A 20,165-nucleotide genomic window follows, 5' to 3' on the forward strand; every position below is an offset into this window, starting at 1 on the left:
GGTATAAAAACTGTTTTGAACTACATTTCACAATACCATATTAAGTCATTGATCATCTACACAGATTCTCTAAGTTGTCTGAAAGCAAGAGGCAACATAGGGATGTCAAAAAATTTTACTGCACGCAGGGCTCAATGCCTTGCCAGTAGGGTAACGAACAATGGCCTTTTTTCACACTTCTGCTGGGTACTCAGTCACGTTGGTATACCTGGGAATGAACTCACTGCCGCAGATGCTCTTTCATCGGAGATCAGCCGTTTTGATGTACCCTCTCACGACCCGCAGTTCTCAGCAGTATAAATATTTACATTTATATATATATATATAGTTGAAATAAATGGGAGACAGAAGACGAAAGTAGGGGAAGTAACAAAAAAGGGGTTTATTAAAACTTAAAAATCATAAAAGTTAGGGAGGATGTCTACGTTACGGCGGAAGCTCCGCCTTCATTTATTAACCTCATTTATTTCAACTATAATTACGTAGCCGTCCGATCCATCCGATCCCCGTTGAACACGTGCAACGCGGTTCTGACGCCTGATCCGGCGTAGGCGGGGATGGTATTCGAGTTCAGCTAAGAGGTCGCCTTGTATAGCACGAACCTCCTACGCCATCCTTCCCGGCTGGTGAAGTGACGGGCTCGAAAATTGGGCGAACGCGTGAGTGGCACTGACGGATAGCCGATGCGACCTTCCGCGCTTCAGTCGCAGAGGAAACAACCCTACTGAATGGCCGAAGGGAAGTCCGAACGAATTCTACATGGCTCTCGTCGCAAAGCTGAGTACGCTTATGCAGCTCCTTTCGGAAACAGCGTTCGTAATCCGGCAGGAGAAATTCGTTCATTAACCGTGGTGGGAGTCATGGAATGACGTGTAACTCGGCTGCAGCCGATGCCCGCGAACGGCCTCTCCGAGCGTGCCGCCAGTGCAGCTGACGCGGCGTCAGGTAGCGGTAGCGCGTGCACTGCGGACGCTAACCTGTGCGGAGTCGTGGGTGAGACGCCATCGATACGTCGGACTGCCGCGCGAGCCCTGCGGGTACTACTGCGACCAAGTCAGGCGTCCTACTAGAGCAGGGCCGGGGAACTGCGAGTGCCTCAGTCTTGCTCCAGAGTCGCAGCCACGTAGCAGCCTACAACTGACCGGGAGCGAGGAGCTGGTCACGGAGAACAAACATAAAACAATTCGCAACGCCGAAAACAACATGCCGGCCCAAACCGCCAACATACGTGGCACATGACATACGGGAACCCTCCACCGAACGGACTCGGGCCCCACGTTGGGCTCCATTGTGGGAAACTTTATCTACCTTCTGTCCCTCAAAGGACGGTAGTCCCACTCTCGGCGTCGTCCCCGACCCATTCACCCTCCCGGAGGAAGTGCAGATCAAATAGACAAGAAATAAACAGCTATGCTAACTAAGCAACAATGCAAGCAATGCCAAGCATTTTTCGCAGCGAACAATTTTGTTTAGCAAGCAAATGACACACAAATCACAATTTCAAACAATGTTCACAGTATAAATATCAATCAATATTATCTCTGGAAATAGTACAGTTCTTTACAGACTGTGTAGCCTCGATCAGTCTTGAAAACATGAGCTTTTTGACATGTTTAGAGTCAGTCGAAATGTTTTGTAATTGTGTGTACTTTCAGTAGAGCTCAGATGCACTGATTGCTTAAAAAAGTGTACGCATGCTCTATAGATAATTCCTATGGTTAGACGACAGCCATGGGAACGATGGATACGTGCGCCGGAAGGAGAGCAAGAAATCATAAACAACACGGGAGACTCCCACATGGTAGCTTAAAAAGAGACAAGACGTTATACCTTGTAGTTAAAGTGACTACAAGAGGTATGTTAGAGTCTCAGATCCTGAACACACATGGACGCATTACTTGCTACGTGATGTGAAGAAACTTCACGTTAGATATATGTTTCAACCATACAAAAGAGCACAACTCTGACGACCACATAATGCATGTAACATGAGTCCATAAAAAAAGCCAGAGATTAAGCTAAAATAATTGGACGCATAAACGGGACTTCAAACGAACAGAAGTTTTGGATGTATTTTGGCCACCTCAATTCTGCTACAAACCGCTGTAAATGTGCTCTGCACACATGTATACTGGCATAATTATCACACTGTCTTCTGGTTTGAGAATTTTTGAGAAGACTTGTTTTCAAGGTTTGACAGTTGAGCCATCTAGCAGGAAGCTTCTGTTTCGGCGCGTTGGCTTGTAGCCGATGTCTTGCCCTTCGTCATGCTTCAAGATGTAATCGATGCACTTCTTGAGGTCTGTGACGTGGACTGGGCCAGACTTTGCATGGTACTGCACGTTCAAGCCTGTATGTAGCAGATGAAAGGTCACAAAAATCACTCGGTAAGTCCCGTCCCGTCGGTCCGCGAGAGAAGCTGCAAAGCCCTTCGCCGCGCCGCTGAGTGGATCCGTTCGCCTGAGGCATGGAGGAAGGAAACACAGGAGCGGCCCTTTCGAGCAGATCTTCGTGGGACCCCTCTGGCGGTCGCTCCTGTCAAAACCGCCATTACTTCCTGTCCACCACGTGATCCTCTCTAAAGTTTCGGTTTGGCAACGCTTTGTTGCTCGCGCTGCTTTTCGTGTTTTTATGCTTTTCCAAAGTCATTTACTCCTAGAATGTGAGCACCACTGCAGAAGCAACGTTTTGTTAACGTGTTCTTACCGCGGTTGGGGCTGTCGTTCAACAGAAAGCAGCTCTGTCACGGGAGTAATGTTTCCTTCGTAAGCACGTACTTGACCGGTTGTTTCGTACCCCTGTCTGTGAGAGAGTCATCTTGAATCGTTCCTTTGCAAGCTGGCGCTGTGCTACAGCTGTAGATTCAATTGATTTCCTCCATCGTTGCACAAATTTGATTACTTGCATGCTTTGCCACTTCAGCAACAAACACACAAAACGCGGCCACGTCGTCACACAAACATCGCTGCCGCGAATGATGTTTCTAGTCCTGGGTGGTTGCCCTACAGACCCTGGCCGCTCTTGTAGTAGAAGGGTAAACGAAGAGTAAACCTCCGAATACACACAAAATAAAGATGGACGCGCGGCGTTCATCACAATGCAGATATCTGAACTGCAAGACAATCACGACTCCCGTCGTCTGCTTTGGGAGCTGGCCTGCGCATGCTCTTGGGGTCACTTGAGCGGTGACATGTTAGACAGGAGCATCCGAGAATGCAGTGCGAAGCTGGCACGCCCGTCCCAATGGCAAAAAGTTGGAAGGGCCGCTCCTGTGTTTCCTTCCTCCATGGCCTAAGGACTATAGGGACTGTGCGACAAACTGGTGGCGCCGCGATGCGGCCTCCGGAGAAAGTACCTTGCGTGATAGCCGCCGGGCAGCCAGCTTTGTTTACATGTGATGTGCGGGCATCTTTTTTTGCCACAGCATCACTAACTGTGCCAGCACCTAAAAGAACTCTTCATTAGGGATCAGATGCTTCATTCTCGTGATTTCTGCGCTTCCAATACCAGCGTTTGTGTGACGCGTGACGCCATAATAGCGTTTGTGACGCGCGTTCGGCCATTGCATGAGGTGTGCACAACATGAGCGAATATATTCCATTCCTTTTGTTCTAGTTTCAATGAAACTGAATGAGGACCTGCACAATGATCAATGATTTACAGTTGCCACTTTCGTGACGGTGAAACGCCGCTGGATATCACCGTCAAATGCACCGACCAAACGGCAACCTATTTTGAGATAATGATTGAAGTGTTTCATCGCCAGTGCCCAGAGCCGATATTGCTCCCGGTATGACGAGTCACACAGTGAGAACAGAAGTTCTACGTTGTCCAAAAGGTTTCGTATTTACTCACCGACCATTTCACAGCTGTCGTCCCGCAAGCCTACGGCGGTAGCCGAGGTAAAAACTCATATACTTTCTTCTTTGGGGATCTCTTTAGCGTTATTGTATCTGAAGATACAGGAAAAACTGCAGCACAAGTTCAGGCAATAAGTTGTGACCCCACGTGTTTATTTGTATGGATAAAACGGACGCACGATGTAAATTTCAGTGACGAAGCTATGTGTGTGCAAAGACGACGAAAGGAATACAAGTACAAGACTGAGTCAAATACATGATATTACAATTGGCTGGAGTCAGAGGAATACACGTATATAGCCTTCGCTAGCAAGCCAGGATTTTGTGAGGAGTCAAATAACCATCCTCTCGACGTATCACATACAGGTGTTTTGACCGGACAGACGCCAGTGGCTGTTCTCCTTCCGTACTGTTAGATGCATTATAAATACGGTAGTTGCTTCTGTGCAGTTTGTCTCCATTCACTTCGTTCGCGCCCCAGAAAGGTTCCACATTATACCACAGCACACTGATACAAATTGTTTCAAGGTGGTACAAAACTGAGGGCTCCATGTTACACACCACAACTTTTGATGGAAACTTCCTACCTTTGAAATATCTGACTAGGGCATAGGACTTTATCTACAAAAATTTTCCAAAGTATGCATATATAAAGTATCATATGTGCTGAAAATATGCATGGAAAACCCTCGCACCATAAAACACGATGGGAAGAGTGTGGTACAGGACCGTATATTATACTATTGATGTCGTTGTGCAGGGAAATAATGGACAGAAATGGACCATCGAAATTGAAACATACATTTTTAAAATTGAAATTTAGATTTCACCAACACTGAGGTATCTGACATCACAATACATAGCCACAGCCATTTTACGGCTTTCGATTTTGAAATACATCGTCAGGTCGGTTAAAATAGGCCTATGTCCGCTGATATTGCTCCCCCTCTAACCCATGCTTCATGCCTCAGACAATAGTGGTGACCAGGCCAATTCAGTGTAGGCGCACGCGGTGCAGTCTGGAACTTTTGAAAATGTCCTATTGGGAATGTGGGGAAACACGGTATTTATACTTAGGGAGTGACTTTTTCGGGTTAAATGCCTTTTTCAGATTCGGGGGGTAAAAATAGGGCGCTATTTTTAAATCTGTAATTTGGGGAGAAATCGGGTGATAACTGTGCCTTTGGGTGTTGTCTAGTTTCTAGGTCTCTTTGTGAAGGGTGCTGGCACGCTTTCACTGGGACACACTGTATAGGTGCATACAGAAAATACATTTGTATGAAGTCCCGGGCGCTGAGTATGACACAACACACTATTGCAACATTAGCACCTCCATGCTCTGGCCACATGTCATCACCCCAGAAAGACTCCTCTCAGCACTTGTGAATGGAGTGAAACATCTGCATAAAATAAGGGCAGCTATGGCTATGGGCTGCATTTGATAGGGAAACATGTTGAATAATGTTAGGCACTTTACGTACCCATGAAGCCACGGCAGGTAGGTGATGGAAATGACTGCCTTATTTTGGAGACACAGCACCCCGGGATTTTCTGTCGCCTTCCTCGTCCAAGCCGACCCCAGACCCACCAAACAAAATTTGAGTAGGCAGTGAAGTGAAGCTTGGTGCAAAAGATTTCTTGTGGTATTCCTTGAGCAGTCTTTGGACCGACTTGCCTTCAAGTTCAATTTTGCGGTCTCGCAACTTACTGAGTGTTCAGGGGATTCAGGGAAATGTTAGTGTGCAGTGCTGTGATTTTGTTGAAACGTTTGAGCTCATTTCACTGTTTTGCAATATACGTGCATTATGCATAACATGCTTGCTTAGCTTGTGTGTTGATACTCCACGCAAATATGCAAAATTAGCATAGGTGAAGTAGATCACAATATTTTGAAATCCCAGTCGTTCGTAAGAAAGCATTTGCTGTGAGGTGATTAGATGAGTTTGTATTGTGCACCACGGTGCTCTAAAGTGCAGTGTTATGATGGGTCATTGTGAGCTTTTGTAAATAAATACCGTTCCTGAAACACGTTATCAGTTTTATACTTTACCGGTTTCTGTCAGGGCACTGCCCCATATAAGAGGGTGTGTAGTACGTTAAGCGCCACATATTCACTAATAGTTATTCATTTAAGCCCAGCGGTTCAAACAGATGGTGATCGCCAATGCACCTGACCTCCGCGCTGAAGCACATTCCCCGAACTTTATCTACTGAGCTGCAGCACATGAACTCGTCATCACGTTCGGGTCTGCAGCACCCGCAGTTACACTTGCAATATCAAGGTAGATAGGCACTGTTCCTTACAAAGACATACAAAGCGGTGCCGCGTACCTGGAACCAGTCAGTCTCAAAGTTGTCAATGTATGGCTCGTCTCTTTGGGAATCGTCCGAAAACTCGCCATCGGAGTCCGGAGAACTGTCTACGTCCGACATTATATACGTGCCCGCTTTTGGAACGTCATCGTAAGGCGCGCAGAGAGATGCCGCGTGATTGGCTATGGAGCGGTGGCTACGGCTTCGGCCCGTAAAAGCCGACAACATCCGAAGAGCTGCGGCATTTGCGCGCGATTTGTTACCTCCAGAAGGTACCTCGTCAACCTGTGTCCTCGAGCGTATTGAAGTTTTCGTACCGGAATTGCCGTCTTCCTTTCGGGTTCCATTTCGCGGGTCCTGTGTACTTCAGGCATGGGGTACTCGTGTTGTGATTAAGGCTGTAGGAACCGCTCGGGAACAAACCCCAACGTATCCTATCATGCATTTCCTGTTGACGCGAGGCTACTGAAGCTCCCCGCAGGGGCCACCGGCTCCGGCTGGTGCTTGGTGAGTGGCGCCACCACGGACCCCAGCCCCCAGTCCCAAGGTGTTACCTACCGTGCCGAGGGGATGAAAGGTGAAGGGATAGAAACCTTGAACGGTGGCGGTCGGGGCCTTGGTCAAGCTCCGGCCGACGGGTTTCCTTAAAACTCCGGGACCTTCCCACATGTATAGGCATGAAGTGTGGGTGACATTGTGGAATGCCTAGTAATCAAACCTGCATGGCAAAACATTTCTCTTCATCTACGATCGGGGGCGTGAAACGTCCCCGGCCTGAAGCCTTAAAACCAAATGAACAGTTCTTCTTGTCAAAATGCATTGTCTTGTCTTCCGACTCTTCAGAGGAAGGAAAAAATGTGCCACTTGGAAAAATGTTTCCCTTCTTTATTGAGAAGGCAGTGTCTTCGCTATCAAAACACATAAGCGAAATCAAGAAGCTACGATCTGGTGACATTCTCATCAAATGTACATCAGAAAAAGACTGTCAAAGGATCCTGACCACCAGGGAGATGCTTGGGGTCCCGATATCTGCATCCTTGCATAAAACTCTGAACACATGCCGTGGGGTGGTAGCTGTCACTGAATTAATTGACGTCCCAGTAGTAGAGATTCTTGCTAACCTAAAAGAACCGGCAGTAATTGATGTCAGGAAACTTAAGATACGGAAAAATAATGAATATATTACCACCAGAAACGTAGTCCTTACCTTTGATCGTCCTTCGCTGCCCGATAAACTAAAGGTTGGATACCTGTCTACAGAGGCCCGTCCATACATTCCGAACCCTCTTCGTTGTTTCAAATGCAAACGCTTCGGGCATGCCGCTGATGCTTGCCGTGGGACGCCGTGCTGTGCTCGTTGTGGTCAGCAGGGCCATGACACGAAAGAGTGTAGAGGGCCTGATTGCTGTGTAAACTGCTCCAGTGATCACCCCTCTTACTCCAGGTCTTGCGCTAAGTGGAAATTGGAAAAGGAGATTTTGCTTATCAAGGTGACAGAAAATATTAGCTATCCTGAAGCAAGGAGAAAGGTATCCCCATTCTTCACTCAAAAATCTTTTTCCACTGTACTTCAAGAGAAACCAAAGATGGTAACAGTACACACACAGACAGACACTCCACCTAGAGCATAACATACAACAAGTGAAGAGGGGGTGAAAACCAAGCCCCATGATGAAAACACGGTAGTGACTGCGACAGCAGTCCTACCTTTGTCATCACCCACCATGGAGTTGCGCTCGATGGAGTGTAATGATGATTTGAGCTCGGAGCTCTCCTTGGGGAGCACGAGCTCACCATTTCTGACACCCTCAAGAGGAAACCTCTCGAGGAGTGGTTCACTCCCCGAGATATCGGAGGAGGATTTTGCGGAGGCCAGAAGAAAAGCACGGAAGCCAAGGATTACTCCTCCCCAGAGGAGTAAGACCTAGCAGACGTACAGTAATGGCAATCCTTTTTTCCGGGCGGCAGAACAAAGCGTTGTACACCCTCTTTCTTTTTCTCATTTCTGCTATCATGATGGGCCACACAATCCTTCAGTGGAATTGTCGCGGTCTACTTACTAATTTAGACGACGTCCATGATCTTTTTGAGAAGCACAACGCAGTATGCTTTTGTGTGCAAGAAACTTACTTGAACGCACATGTACAAAATCTGTTCCGTAGGTATAATATTTTCCGCAAAGATCGAGATGATACAACCCGTGCATCTGGCGGAGTAGCAATCATTACACGGCAAACTCTTCCAGCCAAAGAAGTTAATCTAGTCACGGACTTGGAAGGTGTAGCTGTGCAGGTGTGTCTCGACAGAATTGTTACCATCTGTTCAGTCTATCTCCCACCATCGCAACCCGTTTCACAAAAGGACATAGAAGACTTGTACAGGCAGCTTCCATCCCCTCTTATCTTTTTGGGTGATTTTAACGCCCACAATCCCTTCTGGGGCAGCAGTAGAATCGACAGTCGCGGAAAAACGCTCGAAAATTTTTTGTTGTCATCGTCTAGCTGTCTCATGAATACCGGCTTGCAAACATATTTGCATACAACCACTCAATCTTTCTCTGCATTAGACCTCTCCTTTTACAGTCCATCTCTGTTTCAGGACCCGCAATGGACTGTGGATGAGAACCCTTATGGAAGTGACCACTTCCCGGTCATTTTAAAACATCTGCAGTCTGTGAACAGTCTAACAACTCGACCACCCAGGTGGAAATTGCAAGATGCAGTTTGGAATAAATTTATGGAAAAATGTGACCTCTCACTAATCCCCTTTGACGTGGTGACAATAGAGGAAGCTAACAACCTCATCACCAACATTATTCTGGATGCAGCAACTGCGTCCATTCCCCAAACTTCTGGTAATCTCCCAAAGCGACCGAAGCCTTGGTGGAATAGTGAATACCAGGAAACTCGCAATCTTCAAAACCGGGCGTGGGGCACTTTTCGGAGGTACCCCACAACACAAAATCTCTTACTTTTTAAAAAGGCGCGAGCAAAGGCCAGATGGACGCGAAAACAAGCAAAGCGGTCCTCTTGGCACAACTTTGTGTCTTGTCTGTCCTCTAATACCCCATCCAAAGTGGTGTGGGACAGGCTCCGCAAAATCCGTGGGGAGCATCTCAGCCGCTCGGTTCCTCTTCTAGAAGTCAACAGCCAGGTATGCCAAAGCCTAGAGGAACAGGATAATGTCCTTGGGGAACACTTTGAAAACATTTCAAGCTCTTCACACTATACAGGTGAATTTCTTAAGACTAATCAAAGAGCTGAAAAACAAAAATTTCCGTTACGTACGTGATGGTGATGGCTTTGCGTATAACCAACCATTCACCATGGTAGAACTTTCACGCTCTTTATTATCTGCCAAAGCAACTGCTCCAGGCCCAGACCGAGTTACATATTCCATGCTTGACCACATGTCTGACTCATCAAAAAGTGTTTACTTTACTTTTTCAACCACGTTTGGATACAGGGCACACTTCCATCTGCATGAAAAATTGCCACTGTAATACCCCTCCTGAAACCAGGGAAGGAAGCTTCAAGTCCAGGCAGTTACTGCCCTATTGCTCTTACAAGCTGCATAGGTAAGACCTTTGAGAGAATTGTGAACAGCCGACTGATTCATCTCCTAGAAACAAATAACTGTATACCTCATTTCCAATGCGGTTTTCGAATGGGGTGTTCCACACTGGATCACCTCATTCGTCTAGAAACAACTATTCGTGTAGCTTTTGTCAGGAGGCAGCACTGTTTGTCAGTTTTCTCATGGACAAAGCGTATGACACCGCATGGCGATACGGTATCTCTCAGGACCTCTATTCCTTGGGTATAAGGGGTCGTCTTTTGAAATGCATCGCTGATTTCCATCAACAAAGAACATTTAGAGACCAACTAGGAACTACTTTATCCCGTACATTTGTGCAGGAGAATGGTGTCCCGCAGGGATCCGTTCTTAGCGTCACATTATTCTTGGTCAAAATTAACTCTATAGCCAGTGTCATTCCACCTTGCATATCATATTCTCTATAAGTGGATGACATCCAAATATCCTGTTGCTCGGCAAGCTTGTCAAGATGTGAACGACAGATGCAGCTGTGTATAAATAAAATGGCCAAATGGTCTTCACTAAACGGGTTTAAATTCTCTACAGAGAAAACAGTGAGAATGAGAGGAGCATTTCCACCACCCACACTCAAACTTAATGGGCAAGATACCTCTGTAAAATTGGAGAGCAAATTTCTTGGCGTCATATTCGACTCAAAACTCACCTTCAAGTCCCATATCTAAAGCTTGAAGGTTAAGTGTATAAAGTCGATGAATTTAGTGAAAATTCTCGCACACAAGTCAAGGGGTGCGGACGAGGAAACTTTGCGACGTGTATACCTCTTGCATTCGTTCAAAGATAGATTACGGATGTGTCGTATATGGCTCCGCCCGTCAGTCTGTTTAGAAAATTTTAGACCCTGTCCACCACCAGGGGCTTAGGCTCGTGCTCGGTGCATTCCCAACCTCGCCGGTCGAAAGTTTATATGTTGAATCAAATGAATGTTCCTTGAACAGACGGCGATTTTACCTTGGGGCATCATACGCCCTAAGAATAAGAAGCTACTCAAAACAACCAGCTTTAACCTGCGTTACAAAAACACGGTTCAAACAGATGTTCATTAACAGGCCTTCGGTCGTCCCTCCTTTCTCAATGCGAATTGAGAGGGATATTGAGCATCACAAAATTTCTTCTTTTAATTCCCAAGTTGTAGAGTGTGGTAAGAGGGTCCCACCTTGGGAACCACTTCCAAAGTCTGAGTTCCATCAGTGCCATTTGTAGCAGGAACCCACAAAATAATTTTCTTGTTCAACGTGCACAATTCTTAATCAGTGCAGCACATAAGAAGGGCTACTCTGTAATCCTCTGCTGGGTGCCCAGCCATACAGGCATACCGGGGAATGATTTGGTAGACCAGGCTGCTAGAGCTTCTACTGCAAAAGATATTACTCTGTTTGAAATACCTCAGGAAGATATCAGATGTGCACTCAAGAAATCTCTCTATAAAAGCTGGCAGAATTTCTGGGATACACAGACACACAATAAGCTCCATCTCATTAAACCCCACATTGAAAGCCATGGAACTTTCCCAGAAAACCGATTGTCATGCGTTATACGAACAACGTTACGCATTGGTCATATATTCTTGACCCATGCATTTTTGTTTTAAGGAGAGGAGCCTCCTCAGTGTACGCACTGTGGTGAGCTTCTCTCCGGCCTGCATATACACATCACCTGTTCATACCATGAACCTCATCGTCAGCACCATTTCAGAGAGTTTGATAGACAGTTTTTACCTCTTCACCCAGCACTGTTGCTCGGTGATGAGGCTATCATCCCTTTTAACAGAGTTCTTAATTTCTTAAACGACACTGGCATGGTTAGTCTTCTGTAATTTTATACAGCTGTTTTATGCATTTGTAAATATGCTTTTAATTTACTTCATATATAATTTTAACGATCCTATCAGTTTCCATGCACAATTTTAACTAGTCATAATTTCACCATAGATTTGGCGCACTATGACCTTAGTAGTCCGTACGTCATAAAAACCCGAATCATCATCATCATCAGCTACTCAAGCTATGGGTGGAAGCAGTGAACAGGGAGTCATGGCAGCCATGTAAGAACAGCAGATTGTGCTCGGACCACTTCGCAGGTGATTGCTACGAGGACAGCGTTCGTATCATGTCAATTCTCGGCATTCCGCAAACGGGAAGCAGGAAAAGGCTGAAACCTGGTTCAGTGCCTAGCCTATTCGCGCAATTGGCGACTGAAGAAAGGGAAGCGGAGGTACATACGAGGGGCGTTCAAGTCAAACCGGGACTTTTCATTTTCGCAAAAGTAAAATGAACTTACAGGCGAGAAATTAGTTTTATTTTTCCACGTAATCTCCAGCTGCACTAATGCACTTGTCTAAGCGTTTCACGAGGGCCTGGATGCCAGCAGCGTAGAAATCCTTACCGGGGCGTAGCAGCCATGGTCGGACCGCATTCTTGACCTCGTCGTCGCAGCTGAAGTGGCGGCCCCCAAGGAACGCCTTCAGTGCCCCGAAGAGATGGAAATCGCTGGGGGCGAGGTCTGGACTGTAAGGGGGATGTGGCATCAACTCCCAGCCAAGTTCCTGTACGGTGGGTGATTCCACCGAAAATCAGCCAAGCATGGAACCTCGACATCGCCGATCTCACCGTAAAAGAAATATGTGCTACCACATCGTAAACGATGAAAAAAGTCCATAAAAGAAACTTCCATATTATAACCGTTCTCGAGGGAGAGGAGGAGAAAGAAATGCGGTGTATTGGCGCCTGGTCGTTTCGGCCTACTTTGAACGCTTCCCAAGCGGCAGCGGTGGGCCGCACGGCAGTTTTTTTTTTTTTTCTGCTTATCCTCTGGCAGGCGGACAATGGATTGACGGCTTCTTGCTGTTTCGGCGAAAAGAGCCGCTATTTAAAAAAATACCAAACTTGGGTGAGAGCGTTAAAATTGCTTCATTTTAAAGCCTCCTGCCGCGCAGCCCACTTGTCGCACAGACATGTAATACACACCGTTGTGTTCGCCGTTAAAAGCTTTTTCAGTTGGTATCAAAATCAACATAATTTCGTCAGAGCATCGCATCCATATTGCCCTGAACACAGAAGCGTTTCATAAAATTGGCAGATTTAGCACTCTTCTGATCCAAAAACCCCACCAAAAACATGCCTCGATTTTTTTATATTTTACGCAGAAATCCTTTCCCCGCTCACCCACAAAAAATCGTGATTCGTTCTTTATCGTGCTTCACGCGGCGATTTTTTTAAATGAACGCAGGGTACGCGCCCTATGGGGTCGCCTGCCGGGAACCCCCCAGCGCTGAATTCGTGCGCGCGCTGACCGAAAGCGGTTGATATCTGTAAAATAACTTTAGGAGGCGACGTGAACAATTTCACGTTGCGCTTCGTATTGTGGCCTATATGAACAGGGTCCATGCGCAGAGTAAATACGTGGCGCCGTGCTAAATCCGCATACGTATGGATTGCGCGGAACGTAGCTTCACAAAGGCCGCAACTACTCAGGAAGCCGCATTCAAGCACAGTCAACCGTGTTCCTATGCGTCGCCATGACCACTGCTAATCTCACTTGTGTCTCCGAAGAAGCATTTGGACGCTTGCTGGGTGACCTTGCACTTCGACAGCAGTCGACGTCAAGGCTGTGGGAACGTGCACCCGTCCTTCAACCCACGCCTTTGGAGCCCTATATCACGGGTTCACATGACCGAAATGACAATTTTGACTCAAAAAGTGTATGTGTGGTTCCAATTCATTCCCCCTTACCTGCACCGCTCGGACAACAGCACAACCTCGTCACCTACGCTCCGCGTCTTTAGGTTCAGTCTGTGTGTGGGAGTTGTTTTCATCGCCTGTGATGTCGTGATTCGTCGTACCTTCTTCTGAAAAGAATGGGTTCAGTGCACAGTAGTGAACGTGTTTATTGTGCAGACTATTGCCGTCGACACAAGAAGAAAGTTCTACGTACAAAGGAATTCCGATATGTGTCTAGCATCGGTATGAAAGCCCTGAAATCTGCTCTTGGTGCCGAGAGGACAGCGAACTCACGCGAATCGGACATGGCCTGCAGGAACTGTTTTGTTCACCTAAAGACCTTGATGCAATCAGAGGAAGTGACAACGTCAGTGTCGTCTGGAAGCAACGGCGATGATGTACCTTTCGCAACGCCCGACGAAACTATTGGAGAATGATGATGATGATGTTTGGGTTCTTTTGGCGCAAAAGCAACGAGGACTAGAGAGCGCCAAAACAGAGGTGAGATATGTTATGGTCTAAACTAAACTAAAGGGCTAAAGTGGGGATATCTTATATGTCACTGAGACAACCAATGTATTTTAAAAAAAATTCATAAATTACTAAAAGGAACAGCAGCCTGATCACCGAGCAAAAGGGCTGGGTGAAAAGGTAAATACTGATCATAAAATTCTTTAAAATATCTACGGCGGTGCTGTTCATGCAATGGGCAGGTGATCAACATGTGCAGCACAGTGAGCTGCACACCACAAACTGTACAACAGGGTGGGTCCTCCCCACGAACCAAGAATCCGTGCGTGAGGTATGTGTGCCCAATTCTAAGGCGACTTCGCAAGACGTCATGCAGCCGACATTCTAACATGCTTACACGGGCCCCACAGTGGGGCTTGATGACATGAAGCTTATTTTGTTCCTGTGTGTCCCAGAGGTGTTGCCATTTGGTGTCTATGTTTGCCTTTAAAGAGCGCCTGAATTCTTCATATGGGATGTCAAAAGGGGTAATGTCGGCGGTGAGAGCAGCAGTGGCCGCTCTATCTGCACACTCGTTGCCATGGATGCCCACATGGCTTGGCACCCAGCAAAGGATCGAGGAATACCCTTTATTGCAAATTTTCCATGCCAAACACTGTGCTCTGTGTACAAGGAAGTTTTTCCCCGTCCTCAGACTACATATAGCATGTAATGAACTTAAGGAGTCTGTGTGGATTACTGAAGACTTCATGCAATTCTGCAAAATGAAGTTCAGTGCTATAGGATGATTGCATAAACCTCAGCACAGAAGATAGATGCAACATTCTTTAACCTGTGATATCTTATTTCTCTCTCGGACACCATGGCGCATGACACAGCTGTATTTGTTTTCGATCCGTCAGTATATATCTCAACATGGCCTCCAAAACTTTCCCGCAGATGCTGAAACTCGTGCTGAAGCTGAATCAGAGGTGTTTCATGTTTATTGTATTTTGCCAGTGTGAGGTCGCACCTGGGGGGTACTGCCCACGGAGGAATTCTTCGAGTGAACTCTGATAGCATAGAGTCATAGGCAGTGAAATTATAGAACTCGATGTCTCTCTGCATCCGCATACTGAACGGGGGAATACTCCTCGGTTTCCTTATGAACAGCTGTTTTAAGTGCGTGCCTTTTACGCAAGGGAGGGCAGGGTGTTGCGGGTAGCTCCGGATTCTTAATGCGTACATGGCTGCAAGGTAGAACCTCCGCATCTCCAAAGACCACTCATTGGTCTCGACGTAAAGACTCTGGACTGGTGAGGTTCGGTAGACGCCGAGGACAAGTCGCAGTCCTTGATTATGCCCAGGGTCTAGTACCTCTAAGACTGACTGACGGGCCGATCCATACACAATACAACCATAGTCAAACCTTGAACGGACCACCGAGATATATATACGGTATAGTGTTTCGCGATCGGCACCCCAGGACCTGTGTGACAATACCTTAAGTATGTTCAGTGATCTGACGCACTTGACCTTTAGTTGTTTGACATGTTGTAAAAAGGTGAGCTTACTGTCAAAGTGAACACCAAGAAATTTATGTTCGTGTGCAACAAGCAGATTGTGACCATTCATATTGAGGTCAGGTTCTGGGACAATTCCTCTAGCCCTTGAGAATGGCACACAAACTGTCTTATTGGGTGAGAAGGTGAAACCATTCTTTGTAGACCATTCGGAGAGTTTGTTTATAGTTAGCTGGAGTTGTCTCTCGCACATGGCCATGCTTCTGGAGCAATGCGAGATTTGAATGTCGTCGACATATAAGGAGTAGGCTACGAAAGGTGGGATTGCATTGGCAACAGAGTTCATCTTGACGATAAACAAGGTAACACTAAGGATCGCCCCCTGTGGTACACCATTCTCCTGGATAAAAAGGTGTGATAAAGCTGTACCAAGCTGCACTCTGAAGGTCTTCCGTGAAGGAAGTTGGCAATGCATCGTAACAAACGGCCTCGTACCCCCAACGAGTGCAAGTCTACGAGGATGCCGTGACGCCACGTGGTGTCATAACCTTTTTCGAGGTCAAAAAATACCGACACGCAGTGCTGTCCTTTTACAAAGGCTTCACGAATGGTAGTTTCCAAGCGGAGGAGATGGTCAGTTGTTGAACAGCCTGCTCGGAAACCGCACTGGTATCGACTAAGGCACTCGTTTTCCTCAAGAAAGTGTACCAAACGGTTGTTCACCATTCGCTCAAAAGTTTTGCCTAAACAGCTGGTGAGCGCGATAGGCCTGTAGCTACCAGGTGATGATGGGTCCTTCTCCGGTTTAAGGACACGGATAATTGTAGCTACCTTCCACTGAGATGGAAGACATCCTTCTCTCCAAACCAGGTTGAAGAATTGTAAGAGGCGTTCCTTCGATGTACCCGACAGATGGCGTAGCATAGAATAAGTTATCCTGTCTGGACCCGGTGCTGTGTCTTTTGAAGGAGGTAGCGCCCTTAAGAGTTCACACATGTTAAAGGGCATGTCATATGCACTGTTGTCACTACCACCATTTAAAATGCTGCGTTTCTCAGCACGCATTTTGACCTTAAGGAACTCCCTGCTGTAGTGGGAGGAGCTAGAGATATTCTGAAAGTGTTCTCCCAGGACATTAGCTTGTTCTTCCAAGCTCTCACAAGGGCGATTATTAATTTGCAAGAGAGGAATAGAAAGGCCTCGATTTTTCTCAGCCTTTCCCATACCTTTTTCGAAGGTGTGTTACTATTCAGTGACGAGATAAAATTTCTCCAGGATTCTTTTTTAAATTGTTTCCTTGTCCATCGTGCCTTAGCTCGAGCCTTTTTAAAAGCAAGTAAGTTTGCGACAGTTGGGTACCTTCGGAAAATACCCCACATGCGATGTTGCTCCTGGCGGGTCTTTTTGCACTCATCCGTCCACCAAGGCTCCGGCCGCCTTGGTAGACGACCAGATGTTTGCGGAATAGAGAGAGAGGCTGCGCTTATTATTGTATCTGTAATGACGTTACTTGCATTTTGAGCAGTCATTCCCTCTAAAACCAAAGAGGACAGATCAGAATGGTGTGCGAAGACGCTCCAGTCTGCCGAACACAGCTTCCACCGTGGTGGGATGGAAGTTAAACTACTTTCTGTAGAGCAATAGTTCAGTACGATCGGGAAGTGGTCACTGCCGTAAGGGTTTTAATCCACTTCCCAGTGTATGCTCTGAAACACAGACGGACTACACATCGAGATGTCAATTGAAGAAAATGATTGCGTGGAGCTGTTTACATACGTTGGTGACCCTCTGTTCAACAGACAGAGCGGTCGTGCAAGTAGAACTCGCTCGAACATCTTGCCACGAACGTCAGCCTTCCTGCTGCCCCACAGTGGATTGTGCGCATTGAAGTCTCCCAGTAAAATAAACGACTCGGGTAGTTGATCTAGGAGTTTCTCAAATTCTTTTTGTTCCACGGCAACTGAAGGTGGAAGGTATAAAGAGCATACTGCTATAACAGTATCGAAACAGATTTGTACAGCAACTGCCTCGAGTGTTGTTATGAGTGGGACATTTCGCGCAGGAAGTTCCTTTCGAGTCAGCACTGCAACACCTCCTGCTGCTCGTCCTGCGTCTACCCTGTCTCTCCGGAAGATGTTCCATTTCTTAAAGGATTGGAAATTTCAGGGTAAAGGTATGTCTCTTGCAAACAGAAACAGATGGAATTATGTTTTTCTGAGAGATCATGGATGTCATCAATGTTTGTGGTAAGACCTCGGCAATTCCACTGTATAATGCTAGTAGGAGCCATGAAGAGTACGAGGAAGAGGATGAGAATAAAAGACCACTGTTTCATTTGAGTGTGTGTAGGGATTTGCTTAGGCATCTTGTAAGAGAAGAGCATTCAGGGAGGTAGCACTCTTGGTGGGGCCGGTTTGCTTTTGTCCATGGGTTTATTCCCCCTTCCTCTGCCACCAGCTTTTTCTCTTTGCTCTCTCATCTGAGAGGTCATGCCTGGAAGGCTGGATGACGACTTCTGCGACATGCAGTCGTCGCCATCGAGCTCCATGTCCTGTGCAATACTCTGGGAAGGGCTTTCAGCAAACCCATCCCAAAGAGAAAGGGTGCTGCCAACCTCCTTCGAGGTGCCAGCTGCTTCTTCCTGCTCAGCACTTTGGCTGCTCAGGGAAACTGAAGGGGACACCTGAGTGTCCGTGGGAACATGATGGGGAGTCTGCAGTGGAGGCCCAACAGTTTGGGTCTCCACCGACTTTCTGGGTGGTGCGACTCCCCGACGCACCACCTCAGAAAAAGTGCCTTTTCTTTGAAAATCTAGCAGCGCACGTGCCGCTTTGAAGGTCAAATTTTGTTCAGTTTTTATTTTGAGAACTTCTTTTTCATCTTTGAAACGTGGACAACTTCTAGAATATGCAGGGTGATCGCTCTGGCAGTTCACACAATGGAAAGCGTTGCCGCACGACTCTTGACTGTGGTTGGTACTGGCACATTTCGGGCAGACCAGCTGCCCACGACAAACCTGGGAATGGTGGCCAGAACGTTGGCACTTGAAACACCGTTTAGGGTTTGGTATGTACGGACGGATGCGACAGTTAACATACCCGGCCTTTATCTCCGGTGGGAGAGCATGAAGTTGAAGTGTCAGAATTATATGCTTTGTGGGGATCTCTTTGTTGTCCCTTCGTAGGACTATCCTTTTTGCACTAACGACACCTTGCTCTTTAAGTCCCTCCTCAATCTCAGACTCTGTACATGACAGAAGCTCATCCACAGAGATGACCCCCTTCACCATATTCAAAGTACGATGTGCGGTGACAGAGACCAAAGTCTCGCCAATCTTTCCAAGGGACATTAGCGCCGAGCTCTGCTGTCTGCTCTGGATCTCGACCTGGATGTCACCCGAGCCAAGCTTCTTGACATTGTATGCCTTTCCGATAGCCTGTTCAAGTGTCTTTGCAACAAGAAAGGGAGATTTCTTGGAGAGTGGTTTTTCTTGATAATCAGAATGTATAACAAGGATCTTAGGGAACCATGGCTCTTCAGGTTTTGCTGCGATCTGCAGTGTGCGTACTTCGTTGCGGCTCCTCTTAAAGGGCCGATCATTCTTTTTGGCTGTTTAATGATCCATGCAGTGGGAGTATGATTCGGTGTAGAAGGCGTGCCACCCACCACGGAGCCCAACTCAGGGAACGTGTCCCACACGCTAACACGAACCTCTACACGATACCCAAGTGCAGCTTCTCAAAGACAGAAAGCACTGCCCAAGGTTGACCCTTGCCGCCAAAGAGGGTGAAAGGAGGAGGGGGATAGAAGAGATGGGTAGAAAGGAAAAGCAAGGAAAAGGAAGATGGCGACTAGCTGAATAATCCTGGCCGGGCCTTCCAGGACCACCCGTCTATGGGAAGCAGGGGCCAAAGCGGTGTGTTGCTTTCCCGGAGGGGCCCCGAAGGGTCCTAAACAACCTCCGGGTCCACTCAACCGCCAGGATCTCCCTTTCCCCAGACACGGGAAAGCCACGCACAGCTATACGTGGGGGTCTCCCTCCTGCGGCGACCCAACCGTGAGTGCAGGAGGGGGCTACTGCGGCTGCTGCCGGGCGGTGGGGGCGCCAAGTTCCCGACGCCGGGACTATTGGAGAAATTAACGAGCTCATACAAAGAAAAGGGATCGACGTGACACCAGTGGAGAAACGTAAAAAGCCTTCAACGCCGTATCAGAAGAAAAAGCAGATGGAAATCAGTGAAGCACTTAACGTGAAGACGCGCCGACAGATCGAGAGGGCTTTTGACGTTTCGCTTCCTGGGACGTCAAGTTCCAGCAATAAGCTGAGTGAGGAGCTGCTTCGGAACATCGGAACAGCTTACGAAGAAAGCAAGTCACAGCGAGTACGCTGCCAGATTCTAACCCTGCTTCCTTCATTCATGTCAGAGCGGGACATACAGCAAGTCATCCCAGAACCAACGCGGTATATGATTCGCAAGTCGAAGAGACTGGTTGCAGAGAAGCATGTGTGGGCAACACCTGACCCCTACGAAAGAGGTCACCTGAAGGAAGAGGACTTGCTAGCAGCGACGAGCTTCTACACCGTGGATGAGCTAGACAGCTCTGTCCAGAGCCCTAGAGCAAGAGACGTCGTCCAAGTAAAGGAATGGGGACAGAAGACGACTAAAGCAAAACGTTACAAGACA

General features: G+C 47.2%; 1 protein-coding gene across 1 annotated transcript; it reads right to left on the bottom strand.

Moving 5' to 3' along the window:
• Positions 1-17,863: 17,863 nt before the first annotated feature.
• LOC135384824 (uncharacterized) lies at positions 17,864-18,769 on the bottom strand. The gene has a single exon (XM_064614009.1). The coding sequence runs from the start codon at positions 18,767-18,769 to the stop codon at positions 17,864-17,866; it is 906 nt and encodes a 301-aa protein (XP_064470079.1).
• Positions 18,770-20,165: the final 1,396 nt, after the last annotated feature.

This window comes from Ornithodoros turicata, chromosome 1, assembly GCF_037126465.1.
Source record: "Ornithodoros turicata isolate Travis chromosome 1, ASM3712646v1, whole genome shotgun sequence".
NCBI classification, from domain to species: domain Eukaryota; kingdom Metazoa; phylum Arthropoda; class Arachnida; order Ixodida; family Argasidae; genus Ornithodoros; species Ornithodoros turicata.

Excerpts from the sequence above, each read along its gene's own strand:
- LOC135384824 (XM_064614009.1), bottom strand. The coding sequence starts at position 18,769 with ATGGTGAAGGGGGTCATCTCTGTGGATGAGCTTCTGTCATGTACAGAG.